Source organism: Anas acuta, chromosome 5 (genome assembly GCF_963932015.1).
Source record: "Anas acuta chromosome 5, bAnaAcu1.1, whole genome shotgun sequence".
NCBI classification, from domain to species: domain Eukaryota; kingdom Metazoa; phylum Chordata; class Aves; order Anseriformes; family Anatidae; genus Anas; species Anas acuta.
The window spans coordinates 58,359,817-58,373,800 of NC_088983.1; the positions used below are offsets into that span (position 1 = coordinate 58,359,817).

The following is a 13,984-nucleotide window of genomic DNA, read 5'->3' on the forward strand; positions in this document are numbered from 1 at the left end:
GTTGGTAGCATCACTCTGAACAAACTTGTCTAAGTGGGAAAGAACAGCTTTCTTTTTAATTATCCACTTCTACACATTTGTATAATGTCGTGCTAATCAGTAAGATAACATAAAATATGGCATTACGTAATTGCTGTCGTGGAATAAACTGATAGGGTCTCATTTGTAGGTATGCTGAATTTTTAGCTGATTCTTTTAAATAAGATATTCCTACCAAGTAATAAAGGAAAAAATGTCTTTATACTTCTACATGATACTTTCCTCCCCCTCCCAGCCCCTTTTATTTAAACTCCTACTTTTACTACTTTAGGTGGTGATTTTTATTAAGGTACACAACGAACTACCCATTTCTTCCCCTCCCAAACAGGCTGGTTAGCATCTGTTTGATTCATATGCTGCGACTTTTTCCTGCTGCTTTCTATCAACCTTAATTGTGAAAAATGGTGCCTTGCTGCCCTTTTGATATTATTTTGGAGATTGACTCAGCCTTAAAGTATCCAGATGCGTACAGTTGTACAAATATCTGTGGAATTAGCTCACTGAGGTCTGGTCCGCAATATTTTTAATTGACTTACGTGTTCTGTGGGAAAAGAAGAATCATAAAAAGTCTTTGCTGTAGCATTCCATTCCTCACTAGGGTCTCCCTGGGGGTCTCGGTGGATATTAGAGGTACTCAAAGTGTCGGCAGCTCTGTTAGAACTGATAGAACCTGATTGACAAAAAGGAAATGGTAACAACTGCAATTTAGTCTCTAGGCACTAATTGTGAAGCAACTAAATTTCTGGTTTACCTCTGATCTTAAAAAAAGACATACCACTCAAGTATTTTTTGTCTTAATTCACCAAACCTCTGTTGCAGGCTTTTACTTTTTTTTTTTTTTTTTAATTTCACATACTCGTGTGTGTATGTATACTTAATATTCTAACTGAAGATGCGTTTTCTCAAACAGCACATCTATAAAGACCCCCACTTTCTGATGATGATAATGAGATACATAATTACTGCCATCCCGACATCATATTACAGGATGACTTGAAATAAAGACATTCTAAATGCAAAGGTGTTCAGACAGACACAAAACATCTTTTAGATAAGGAGTCTTCTAGTAAATAGATACACCTGATTTCATGAAATCGGGCTATAGTTATCTACTAAAGGTAAAAAGGACAGATCAGTAGATGAAATGTAGCAGAGCATAAGGCTCCAGTCCTGCGGAGGCTTTATGTACTACCAGCAGATTCTGTTGAAACCACCATCAAAGTACCTGCAGGATGAAAACATACACGTACCAAAATCACTCATAATGCAAACAGGAGCTGTTTTGTCACTACACAGATGCCCATCAATTACTGGCATAATAGTAAAATCATTACTTAGCTATAAAAATATATTTTACCTCAAGTCTGTGCAATATAATTGATTAAGAACAGATTTTTTTTTTTTTTTTTTTTTAGGAGGGGGAGGATTAACAGGAGCAGAAGCAGGTGGGAAGAGAGAAAAAGGGGTTGGGATTTGTGTTTGATTTCTTTTTCAGTGTCTTCCCAGGAAGATTCTGACCATTCCCTATTCATTTCTCTACTCAGTACGGCATAGCTGCTCCCTGCAATCAGAACTGTTGTATAAATAGCAGATTTTACATTTTGGTTAGGCCATGGAAGGAATTCCCTCTGACAGACTTACAGAATTCCAATGCTCTTCTCATCTGGGAAAATATTTTGAAAAAATACACAACATATATTGGGAATTGCAGTGCCAAGTGTAGCACAACGATTAATTCTTAGGTGCCCTGTCAGTAAGATTTTCTACTCTCCAAGAGGCGCAGGATTCAGAGAGGCCAGCAAGCAGAAGTAGGGACCTATATAAATTAGGCAGTATGATGAGAGGGAGAGGCAGATCTGGAACACAGCCCAAGATCCTCAGCTGGGAAGTTTTGCCAGAATTAAAGAGGTCTGGTGACTGTACTGGTCACTAGGCAACTCATTTGTGGTATTAGAGTCATATTCAAATCCCTGCTGGCTCCTTTGGATGAACTTGTCAGACTCACTTCTTAGAATTACTCTACTTTGCATACAAAAAGGTGTCTGGCAAGAAAAGAAGAAACGACGCATGGAAGAACTTCAAATAGTGCAATCCTTTCTTCCAGAGAAGATCCAGAAAGAATATTACAACTGTGCATTTATTTTCTTGAAGCTGCTCCTGAAATTCACGTTAATAAAATAATAATGTGCCATCTGAGATCAGGATTCTGCTACCTTGCTACTTTCATTTTAGTGACAGAGGCTCATCTGAAACTGTGCTTCAAATAATCGTGTGTATAGAAATAAACACATGCAAGAGACCAACTACAGAAACAAAATCACCTATAAACTTCAAATCATAATACGTGAGCAATATTAGGAAACCAAACTGATGGTTTTCCATCTCACTGCCACTGGCTGCAAAACCAAGGGGTTGGGTTCCATTCTGTTCACACGCTGAAGGGGCGAAGTACAAAACACTACATCAGCAAAACCTGAAATAGATACAAACACCCTACACTGCAGGCCTAGCTCTTTTGGAAAACATCTAAGCAACCAAAATGCCATTTTTCAACAAAAGTAGGGCTTTAATTTGTTCCAGAGGATAACAGATTGTCTGTTTTTTTTAAGCTTACAGCATATACGTGTTCAGAATAGAATCCTCATATAAGCTTAATTTTGAGAAAGGAAGGCAGTGCTTAAAATACCTTTTACTCTGTCCAGTTACTGAAATAGAGGAATATCTACTAACATTTTGAAGTCATTTTACTGTGGATACAGAAATGTTTTTATTGCTTTGGTAAGAGACTGACAAAATTACTTTTGGTAAGAGACTGTATTTATTTACTAAAAATGGCATTTTTAGTAAATAATAAAATAAAAATGGCATTTTTAGTAAATAAATACAGGAGTAATAGCAACTAATCTTATTGCAAAACAAATCTAAAATATAGTTCTTCCTGCATTTTAGTAATGATGTATAAATGTGGAATAAAATGTTTATTTTTTATGAAGGCAAAATATTGCTCAGCAAGTAATCACCAAGTGTCAACAGCAAAAGATGAAAAACCTCATCGAGAACTCCCAACAGCCTAGTGTGATTTACAAAGCTTCAGAGAATAATCTTTCACACATTCAGATGGTTCTGAGTGTCCATCTGAACTGAAGATGCACAATAAAGTATATAAATACACACCACATTAGGGTTACAAATGCCTATAAAATTCCATTCCAAAATTCCATTACACTGCTTTTCTTTCACTAAGGGAAATAGGAGAAAAAGTTGATTTAATCAATTGATTTAAATTGATTAAATAAAAAAAGCTACTTAGCTGAATTTATACTATTAGATTTCCAGGTTATCTTTCATCAATCATTTTGTGTGTGTGTGTGTGTGTGTGTGTGTGTGTGTTGATTTTTGTGGTTTTTTTTTTTTTGTGTGTGTGTGTTTTTTTTTTTTTCCACAAAAATGACAACATGTTTTCTAATGCTACACTACTTAAATGCAGGAAAAAAAAACACATTTTGGCTATTTTATTTTTTTTTTAATCTAGTCAATACATACTTCAAAGCATACTTTTTTCTTACCTAGTCCTTTTTCTCCCTTGGCAACATTTTCATTGGGACTTTGACATTGTGCTTTTGAAATAACCTTTCTGTTTTCCACTAGGCATGGTAGTTTCTCTTTCAAAATGGGAGGTTCTTTGGCAGCTGAAGTCCATGTAACTTGACTTCTCATTTGATTTACTCTTGAACAAGAACCAAGGTCTAAAAAACTGAAGTATACTGGAGTTTTCTCAGCTTTTTTATCTGAAGTTGAAAGATCAAAGGATGACCTTCCACTTACATTTACTAAATTTCCAGATGTTCTCATGGGTAAAGAGCATGATTCTTTCAGGTGACCCTCAGCAAACTTCCTTCCTGGAACTGTACTGTGCAGTGATCCTTTTTTCTCTTTTAACAACGTATTATTTATTGAATTATCATTAATCTCCAGGGAATGTCCATTTTTGATGAACTGTGTCTGAATATCATCATTAAGTTTTTCACATAGAAAAAATTTTTCTGTACTAATTCCATCTGTTGGGACTTTATGAACAGTTATTTCAAGATCAGCAGCCTTTACTGGAGATGCAGCTTCAGCATTCAGCGTGCATGTATTTGTATCACCTCCTGATTGCTCAGTACTGCCTTGTTCAGTTTGTTTGCTGCGCATATCATCAACATTTATTCCTCTGTCTACTTTTTCAGGGCATAAGTTTGAAGTACCTGTAACAGGCATATTACTACTGTGTTCTTTTGCAGCAGCACTGGCACTTGCATTGTTACAACAAACAGAGGGTGTATTTTGAGCATCAGTAGCTGGAAACCCAGTACTCCTTGGTGCACTATTTCTGTTCATGTTTCTGTCTTTGTCATTGTAATTTCTTTCTTCAGCATCTACATCTGTCTGTTTAAAAGGAAACTTATTTCTGTGTAAACCACTCAGCTTTAACAAGATTTTTTCTGTTCTATGTAATCTGTTACCTACATAATTATCACTGTCCAGCAAGCTACATTTCTGGTATTCTGTCTGAGAGTTCTCCTTAGCATAAGGAAGGATGCCAAAATTGAATTCTTTCACTTGATGATTATCGGTCGTTCGCTCACACACAACATTCTTCTCAGTGCAGAAAACTGCTTCAGACTCTTTTTCAGATGCTTCAGACATAAGGACACTGTTGTGCTCTATAGTATTTGATTGTTTGTCTGCCTCAGTACAAATTGATTCATGTGTAGTATTACACAATTCTTGCTTACTAGAATGGGTGTCTTGACTCGCATTTTTCTCATAGAAAACTGTGTCAGTGCTGTCTAAAAATACCTTCCTTGTTTCTGTGTGGCATGCGGCCACTGGATCAGTACTGTCCTGTAGCTTTTGTTCTAAATTCGCATTGCTTTCCTCCAATAGCATTCTATGTGTAGTTCCTAGATTTTCTGCTTCTTTGCACTCAGCGACATGTATTTCAGAGGTCTGTCCTTGGGTAATTAAATCAGTATCTGTGCAGAGGGTATTCCTGGGAGAAACCTCCCTTTGCTTTTCTTCATAATGGCTAGCAACATTAATTTCATCCTTAAAACTGTTTTCAGGAACTTGTAAATCTGTTAAAGTGTATTCTCTAGTTAGCAATAGATGATGAAGAGGTTAAATAAAGCAATGTTTTCACAGTTTAAAGCTTCCAAATATAGTTTCAAGGTTAGTATCAATGCAGATTTTTCTTACATTAGAGCAATATTTCAATACACATACAAATAAAGCAAAAAATTGCTGAAGACAAATATTATTGCAATTTATAAAATATTTATAGCCTGTTCAAATAGAAAATATATTAACATTCCGTACAGTTTAGTCATGGATTATATTGAATATATACTGAAATATTTCCCAATTGGTATTTGCCAGCCTTACTGAAAGGGTGTTACATGAAACTATAACACGCTTAATCAACTCATGTTTGTCTAACAAAGTTTGTCAGTGGTCTACTACTGTGATTATTTGTCTTTGGTTTTTGGAAATGGCATTTCTAGCTAATAAAAACCAAAACAGAAGCCAAACCCAATTAAGCAACTATGTTTGTACCAAAAGCAATCTGCTACAACTTGATGGCAGTGAGCCAGTGAGGAATAACTAAAGCATTTCAACATCAGAAAGGTGTTTTCTGAAAAATACACTTGGATGCTATGAGCACCGATCCTTTAAAGCAATAATTTTACAGTCAATAATCTTTTAAATTTCCACTTACCTTTGTTACAATTTTAGAAACTAAGCATTAAAGACTTAAGTACATTTTCTTTAGGCTTCAAAAAATTACTTAGTGGAGTTATAAAGTACTTTGGGTAGGAAAGTATTATGTGTTTATCAAAGCATTATTCCCCAGGAACAGACTTTCACTTTCATGTGCAGGGCAAGTAGTCTTGTGCCCATTTTCATTGTTTTATGGGAAAGGGAAGTTCTTCCTTGTTTTTGCTTTCATACACTTCTAAATACATAATTCATCTTAACCCTTACTCACTTCTGAACTGGCATACAGGAGAAGGTATTGCAACAGCCTGAGGAGTGACAATACACAGATCTAACTTTATGTCCCAGGGCAGCCATCAGAAGTACTGTATTTTCATTCAGAGCCTTGTGAGTTTATCACATGTCAGCATTACTGACACCAAGAATTTTACTGTTGTTAGTAGAAAAAATATTTGATTCAGGACTCGAGCATTCTCTTATCACATACTGTAATGTAAATAGTTATCCTTTTATCAACAATATTACTTATCTCTACTATCCGGGTAATCTTATTACTTTGCTCTATCTGTAATTCCTCAGTGCTTAAGGAGTTTTTTACTTCAATTTCATCTTCATGTCCAAGAATACTGTCTTTTCTTAGTATAGATTGCATACTCTCGTTTTCATTCTGAATAGTCTGCATTTCACTGTATTTTGATGGTTCTTGACCACTCTAGAACAAGGGGGAAAAAAATTACAAATAGTTTAATAAACCACTAGAGTCTCTGATTAAATTTAAATTCAAGACCTGAATTAGTCTTCACTATTCTGATGAAAGCCAAAGACCATTCTCCTGAAATACACCAAGTTAATGTAAATGGGAAGGAAAAAAAAAGGCAGGTCAGCACCCTAGAAGAGCAGGAAAGAAATTAGGCCCTGCTATATTACAGCCAACAGGAGAAAAAAAAAAAAAAAAAAAAAAAAAAAAAAAGTACACTGATTGACAGAGTTTTTCAGAGGAAGGAAGATATTTTCAACATCTTCTGACTGGATTACTCCCTCTGTCTGCAGGCTAGATCAGTGACCTGCTCAGTAATTACATGTGGAAAAAACCTGCATAATTGCTAATTACATTCAAACACATGCATACACACATTAACACTTTTTTCTTCTTCTAACAAACCACCTGGGATTTTTAACTGTTTCAGAGGCAAATATGTCTTATGAATTTTCACTTGATTAAACTGCTCATTCCTCATTCCCTCCCAGCTGGATTATGAACCTGAACAATCAAACTCAACAGGAGTAGAAGCCTGAGAGATGTTAAATTCCATAAAGTTCTGTGACAACTGGAAGCTGAACTGAAGAAACACCCTAAACAAAAAAAAACAATCCTTCCACTTGCCTAGCCCTCCTTCCTCCCTCCCTCCACACACACACAAAAAAAAAAAAAAAAAAAAAGGGAAAAGACAAGGCATCATTTATCTGTTCTGTTCTTGACAGCTGAAGGCAGGAGCACATGCTGGCTCAGATAAAAGTAGGTAGCTGTGGGAGGGAGCAGGGGCACCGCTTAGTCCATAAAAGACAAGAGAAGAAGCTGAAGATACTTGGGTGGCTGGAGGTGTTGCAGAAGGAAGGCTGGGATGTGGGAGGGAGTTACAAGAGCTGTGCTTTGCATCAGATCTCTGGGGAGGACAAAGTGTATTGTAAAATGTGGGGAGGTGCATAGGCAGTGGTGAAAAATAGGATTATTGCAGTGGTGTGGTAGTAGATGATGTACAATACAAATCTGCAGGAAACGATTTTCTACAGGTCGCAGAAACATCCTGATGTTCCCAGCTTTGCTGATTTGGGGAAGGGAGGAGTCATGGCAAATGGAGAGGAACTGAAATCAAATTTCTTTGCCAAATATTCCACCTTCAATTTGTCTGATTTTTTTCCTCTTTTTGGGTGGGGGTGGGGTAAATCATCTCCCCTGTAAAGACTAACTTGAAATCATAAATATTAAATCTTTTTTGTTTTTTTAATCTTTTAATTAGCTGATTCTACTTCTTGGTTACATGCAGCCTTGGCATCACATTTTAAAGCTTTTCTTTTCAAATACAAATACTAGCAACTTACTTTTTCTGTCATAAAAGCTATAATCCCTTCATACCCTCCTGCTTCTAAGAGCTGTTTCTTTAGACAGAAACAAAAAACAATCCCACATAACTTCATTTTGTACAGGTATAGAAATTACTGCAATAGAACCTACCCCATTTGTTGGTATGGGCTGAACTGTTGAATGGATCTGAAACAAACCTGATAAAACGTTCTTAGAAAGGGAGAAAAACTGTATGATTCCTCTCCAGATTTTCTGAAAGGCTGACCACACCTAGTTTCCATGAACTTCAAACACCTGTTCATCCTTTCAAAAATAACGTGTAAGATGCCTAAACTACGAAGCCTAAATATCGAAACTTCCAAATCTGGATTTTATTTCTCTCCCCCTGTAAGTTAGTAAAATACATCTACACAACATACATCTAACCTAAGATGACCTTTCCCTCAACAACATATTTCGTGGTATGAAATTCAAAGTTTTCTCAAATCCAGATCTCCCAGTATGTATTGCAAGCACAATAATATAAATAGCCTGCTGCTCAGTGTAGTCCTGTTCTATAGTGGTACACAACTGCATTACAAGTTAAATATAACTTTACCATGCTTCACATTTAGTTTAACTAAATTGCAATGCATAAGCCAACATAGGTGTAATTATTCAGGTATGAATATGTCTCTGAAATGAGGTCTGACTTCGTAGTTTTCTTTAAAAGAAGGTTTTTGCTTAATTCCTGTTCCACAGGTAATTTGTTTACAATACATGTTTACATACATGCTAAATTTCATGCCCCGCAAATAATCACAGGGACTTCAGATGGTACTAGGTGTAAAAACAAATACAGTTTTTATTTTCTTGCAATGCTTCCTTCATCTAAACCATAGCCAACACTATCTAAACATAGCCGACCATGCTGCCCTTTTATGTTATACGAGGCACTACCTCATTACTAATACAAAATGAAATACTACCAATTAGAATGATCAATACAATCTGCTGCATATCCTCTAATTTCTCGACAGTGTTCCACTGTGGATTTTACCCCACCTAACCCGTCAAGCTTTTGAAATCTTACAATTTTACCACACAAAGCGGTATGGCAATTCGCTGTAAGACAGGTAAAGATACATATTTAGATGACAGCTCCATTTGTTTTCACCATTTTTAAGCACATGCTTCAGGCTTATCGACCTTAAAACACATGGGATTTTCTCAGTAAGCACAAGTACATTTTCTCATAAATGGCTGACAGCGTGCTTTGTTTCTGCATCTTAAAAATATTTTTTTTTCTTTGAATTAAAATGAAATACAAGATTTTTCAAAGTTACACAACTCCTCCCTGTAATTCTACATTATACCTTGTAGAATTCATACAGCTATTGCATGATGAGTACTCATGTCAAGTCTAATTTCCATTGCATTATTAAGCACACACCAGATGTGTGTATGTTTACGTGTATATGTATGGATGTGTGCTATAAACATAGCATGCATGTATCATGAAGAAATTCTTTTGTTCTTCTAAATCCTTTTTTTTTTTTTTTGGTTGTTTTTTCACTGTCAATTCACAGCCTAGTTCTGAAAAAACATCAATAAGTTTCTACCCAGTGTCTTCCTAACACTAAAAGCAAAAATTAGAGAGATTCAAAATGAGTTTTCCCTTCTGTGAAGGATAAACCATTATCTGAATGTAAAAATGAATGGAAAAGAGATCTAGTCAATGCTCAACCAAACAACAGGTTATACTCAACACAGAAGAATAGCTTCTTATGACTATTTTTTTCAGTCATATGAAAGACTGGAATATAAGTTTGCAATCCAGTTCCAGTAGGTAACACATAGCTATAGTGCTAAGTGTTTATCCTTTTGCTCCAAAAGACCATCTTCATGAACCTTATCACTTGCTGACTTCTCATACATGCCCTGAATATAGAACTGAATGTAGACTTGGCTCACGCAGCAACGCAAGCTCAATTTATTTCAAGCTGCACTGCGTAAACCAGCCATCTACCTCCTGCATTCATAACTTGTACAGCTTACTATGCCTTTGATTCTTAAACAGAAGCAGCAAAATAAAGGCTGTTCAGTTTGTTTGAACTAAAATTAAAGGCCTTAGATTATTTATTTGCTGATAAGGTGAAAATTCTGATCTGTCCCATGTTACGTAGGCTCAAATTTGTTCCTCTGAGTAGAAGCTGATTTGAACTTCCACAATTACAGGGAACTTGCATGCATGTAAAGGGTCAGTGCATCTGCACATAGCATTTGAGAAGCACCTATGCAAAATACATATGTGAAATGTGATTTAGGAAAGATGCATTACATTATTTAAGATAATTGCTATATAGATATATTCTATATCTAATAGAATAATGAACATCCCAAGTTTCTATGGTAAAAGTGCCCTCTAGAAGAAAGGGAAACTTTCTCTGGGTACAGTAAATTTTAATGGGGTCTTGGATCATTGGCTACATCAGAGAAATTTCTAGGCTTAAGTAATGTCAAGGGAAGATTAGCGGACATAAGAGCCAGACTAGAAGAACTGCCATGTCTCTCATTCTCTAAAGTTAATTTATTTATTTTTAGGAAGAAATGCAAAGTACTGCAGCAGTTAGATACACTTACCTGCGGACTTTCCACTTGCTCAGCATACTGGTTTCCCAGAGGAGGAGGATAATCTTCAAGATGTCCTTGAGCCCCCTTAAGGGAATTCAGCTCATTTTTTATAGCGGCTATCTCTCTTCTCATATTTTCCTCCTATAACAAAGCAGAAAACACACATGCATAGATCTTTTCTGCATGTTCAAATATGAAAAATGGCATGTTACACCAGTATCAACAACTTAGAAGAATGTATAGATGCTGAGGAATGCACAAAATAAAACAATTTTGAAACTTTTCATTCACACCAAGATTTTAATCATATCATCATCTTTTATATATATATATATATGTTTTATTTGGGCTTTGTTCATTTACTTCAGGTTGTAACTCTCAAAAAGGTAGGATTTGTATTTATAACTTTTTTTTCTGCTCAAAGATAAACATGCTAGTAAGTATTCATTCTCTATCTACATTTTCAAGGAACTATAATAAGTAATTTGCGCAGAACTACTTCTGTAAATAGCCTCAAGTAACCAATGCTTCTTCAGTGAGTGTGTAACAATCACATTTTTCTACTTAGAACAAGAAGTATGGTCAAAAAGACAGTCTGTAAAGGAAAAAAAAAAAAAAAGGCAACTTTACAGAAATACCTTCATTTCATTAGCAAATATTTTCAGAAGAGTGTGTAATGTTAATGTTATCCATCATGATGCTAGGCTTTATGAAATTAAAAGTCCAAATTTCTAGTTAGTCACAGTAAAAAGATTTGGGGTGCGGAGGTATCTTCTAAAGAGAATATAGAAACTTTTCTGAGAAATAAACAGGGCCAATTTCCATGTCTATACAAGAACCTAGGGTATAAGCTTCTGCAAGAAATTAGTAAGATGGAATCTTTTCTCCTCAGAGCAGCGAGCGTCAGGACAGTGCAGGTATTTTGTAGTCTCAAGCCCATAGTCATGTCCATAGTGGTTGCGCTCAAGGAGTTAGGACAACAGGCCTAAGATTTCCCCACAGCCTTGCTGATACAATCAGTCCACCAATTTCAAATCCCTTTTGGCAATAGATGCCAAGTATGTAGAAGACAAAAGAGGCTATTAAACACATGCTGATAGAATCTAATTTCCACACACAAAGCAGACCGTGTCTTATTGAAGAAGTATTACTCACTTGTGCACATACATTTATTATTGCACACCATTTTTACAGCTAAAATACCTCATTCTTAAATAGTTAGCAATTACTGAAGTATTTAAAAATAATGAAAGCATAGAAAAGATGCCAAATGTTGAAGACAAACTATTGTTTAGGTGTATGCAGAGGTGAATTCACTGAGAGAATATACAGGGTTTTACCTTTTTTAATCTCCTTTCACTCCACAGTCCTTGTTAAATAATTCCTTTCAAATGAGGACCCCCCACTTCAATGCAAGCCTTCAGCGTCTCTACCCGATTCAGTTGGAGATTGCATTTTGCCCACTCCCCAAGTCTCTGGGCATACAGTCCTTCAGAATTACCTTCAGTATGTGCCACTTTAATCAACCTATGTTGTTGTTTTTTGTTTGTTTTCCCTCCTTTCCTCACCAGAGGATATAACAGTTTACCACCAATAGTTTTTTTCAGGGTACAAGAGTGTACCTAGAATACCAGCCTAGAAGTGCTGGTACTCTCTGAATGAACTGTGTATAAAATTATTCTGAAAAATATACAAAATTCAATCCATGTAAGTCATAACAGCTTCTGTGTCTAGGTAATAGTAATTGTGTAATTCTGGAATATTTTTAATTCAGGACAACAAATAATACCCTGGGACTCTTGCTTCATAGAACTTCGCTGCACTTTCATAGCACAGAAAGCACCATTTCTCCTAAATATTAATTTCTACATGAGTCTGCATTATTAGAAAAGGAATTGTTTTATTTATTTATTTATTTATTTATTATTGTAGTATTTCTACAATATTTTCTTGGCTTTTAGGAATTACCTGAAATGCTTGATGGCTACTTCAAAAATCTTTTAATACTATAACATTTAATTTAATAAACCTACATCTTTTTTCCAAGTTCTCAGTGCTTTCTCATGCTCATTCTGAAGATTAAGGAACTTTTCTTCATTTTCCTTTGCCTTCTCCCTTTGCAGCTCATTATCTCTTTCAAGGGTCTGCAATAAAATTAATTATCCAAAAAATAATCAATACCACATTAATGAATTTTGATGTGTTTTATGTTGCTTGGACCTTTGCTTCTAACATGCTGAAAGTGCCATACAGATCAGTGATAATGTGCTATCTCAACAATAATTTTCATAAATTAACAGAAAGGTGCTTATAGTTTAGCTAACAGGAAACAGGGGGAGGTTATGAAAAAAGAAATGGCTATAAAAGGGTATAAAAACACTTGCCATTATTCAGTTTCACTGCATAAGTTTTAATGTGCTGAAAAAGTAATATAAAGTCCAGGGATGAGAAATGTGAAATGTAGCACAATCTAGACCTTAAAGAAAGTACTTAGGGAAAAAACTACTGTATAGCCAAAGACAATATTTTTCTGATCACTTTTTCTTCCTAATTTGTTTATTAACCTAGCCTACAAATGGTGTAAGCTTCTAACTCTAAAACAGCTATATAATAAACACTTCATGTTCCAATATCTGATTATCCTTTAATTTATATTACGTCACTGAAACAGAATAAGTGTGTGTTAAAATAACAATAATATAAAGTTTTTATACCATCTTAATTGTACTCACAATATTTTTTGTTTAAATGTTTCAGCTTTACTGTGCCAAATTAAAGCACTTGTGTAAATCAACAGTAACTTCTGACACACCTCAGGTATTGTTGGAATTTTTATCCTACTACACTTTTATAGCAAACAATATGAAAGATAAAGGACTTACTGCATCCATTACCTACTATTTAGATGACGCATATATTTGATAATGTAAACATTACTGTATGTAGCTATATGACCAGCTATATATTTATGACTCTGCTGAGCTTTTTTGAAAGTCCACATGAAAAATGTTAAGATATGAGGGCATTACTCTAAAGCAATTCCTTTTTACTTAACCTTTCAACTGAAAGTGGGTCTACTTCTTGATTCACTTGCCAACAATTTAAAAATGCTTATTTGAATTAATCTATTCTATTAATATAAACATATTTTACAGGTATAACACTAGGAAAATGCAGACTACCTTGCATTTTTATACACAAGGAAAACGACGTTCATAATAATGTAATGAATTTTCTCCAACAGATTATGTAATTAAAAGGGTGAGACAATTCAACAATACATTGTCTGTATAATCGCACACAGATGTAGCACCTTTCATACAGTTCTACAAACCAGGAGTCTAAGATCTCCTTTCTTTGATGAACCTCCTCTACTTCTCTAAATAAAGGATTCTTTAATCCTTCAAGATAAATGTGGCTCAAATTCAACCTCCTCTGAGGTGGAATGCAACGGTTCTTCACAGCATAGTTCTTACAACAAAACAAGTA

The 13,984-nt window shown here is 35.2% G+C and overlaps 1 protein-coding gene across 1 annotated transcript in view; it reads right to left on the minus strand.

Moving 5' to 3' along the window:
* Nucleotides 1–13,984, minus strand: part of CCDC73 (coiled-coil domain containing 73) — a 54,635-nt gene that overhangs the window by 2,970 nt on the left and 37,681 nt on the right. The window contains exons 12-17 of the mRNA XM_068685087.1: nucleotides 12,529–12,639; nucleotides 10,505–10,636; nucleotides 8,033–8,068; nucleotides 6,355–6,511; nucleotides 3,606–5,159; nucleotides 576–709 (exon numbers count right to left, since the gene is read on the minus strand). Coding sequence (XP_068541188.1) covers nucleotides 576–709; nucleotides 3,606–5,159; nucleotides 6,355–6,511; nucleotides 8,033–8,068; nucleotides 10,505–10,636; nucleotides 12,529–12,639 — 2,124 coding nt within the window. The remainder of the gene's footprint in view (nucleotides 1–575; nucleotides 710–3,605; nucleotides 5,160–6,354; nucleotides 6,512–8,032; nucleotides 8,069–10,504; nucleotides 10,637–12,528; nucleotides 12,640–13,984) is intronic.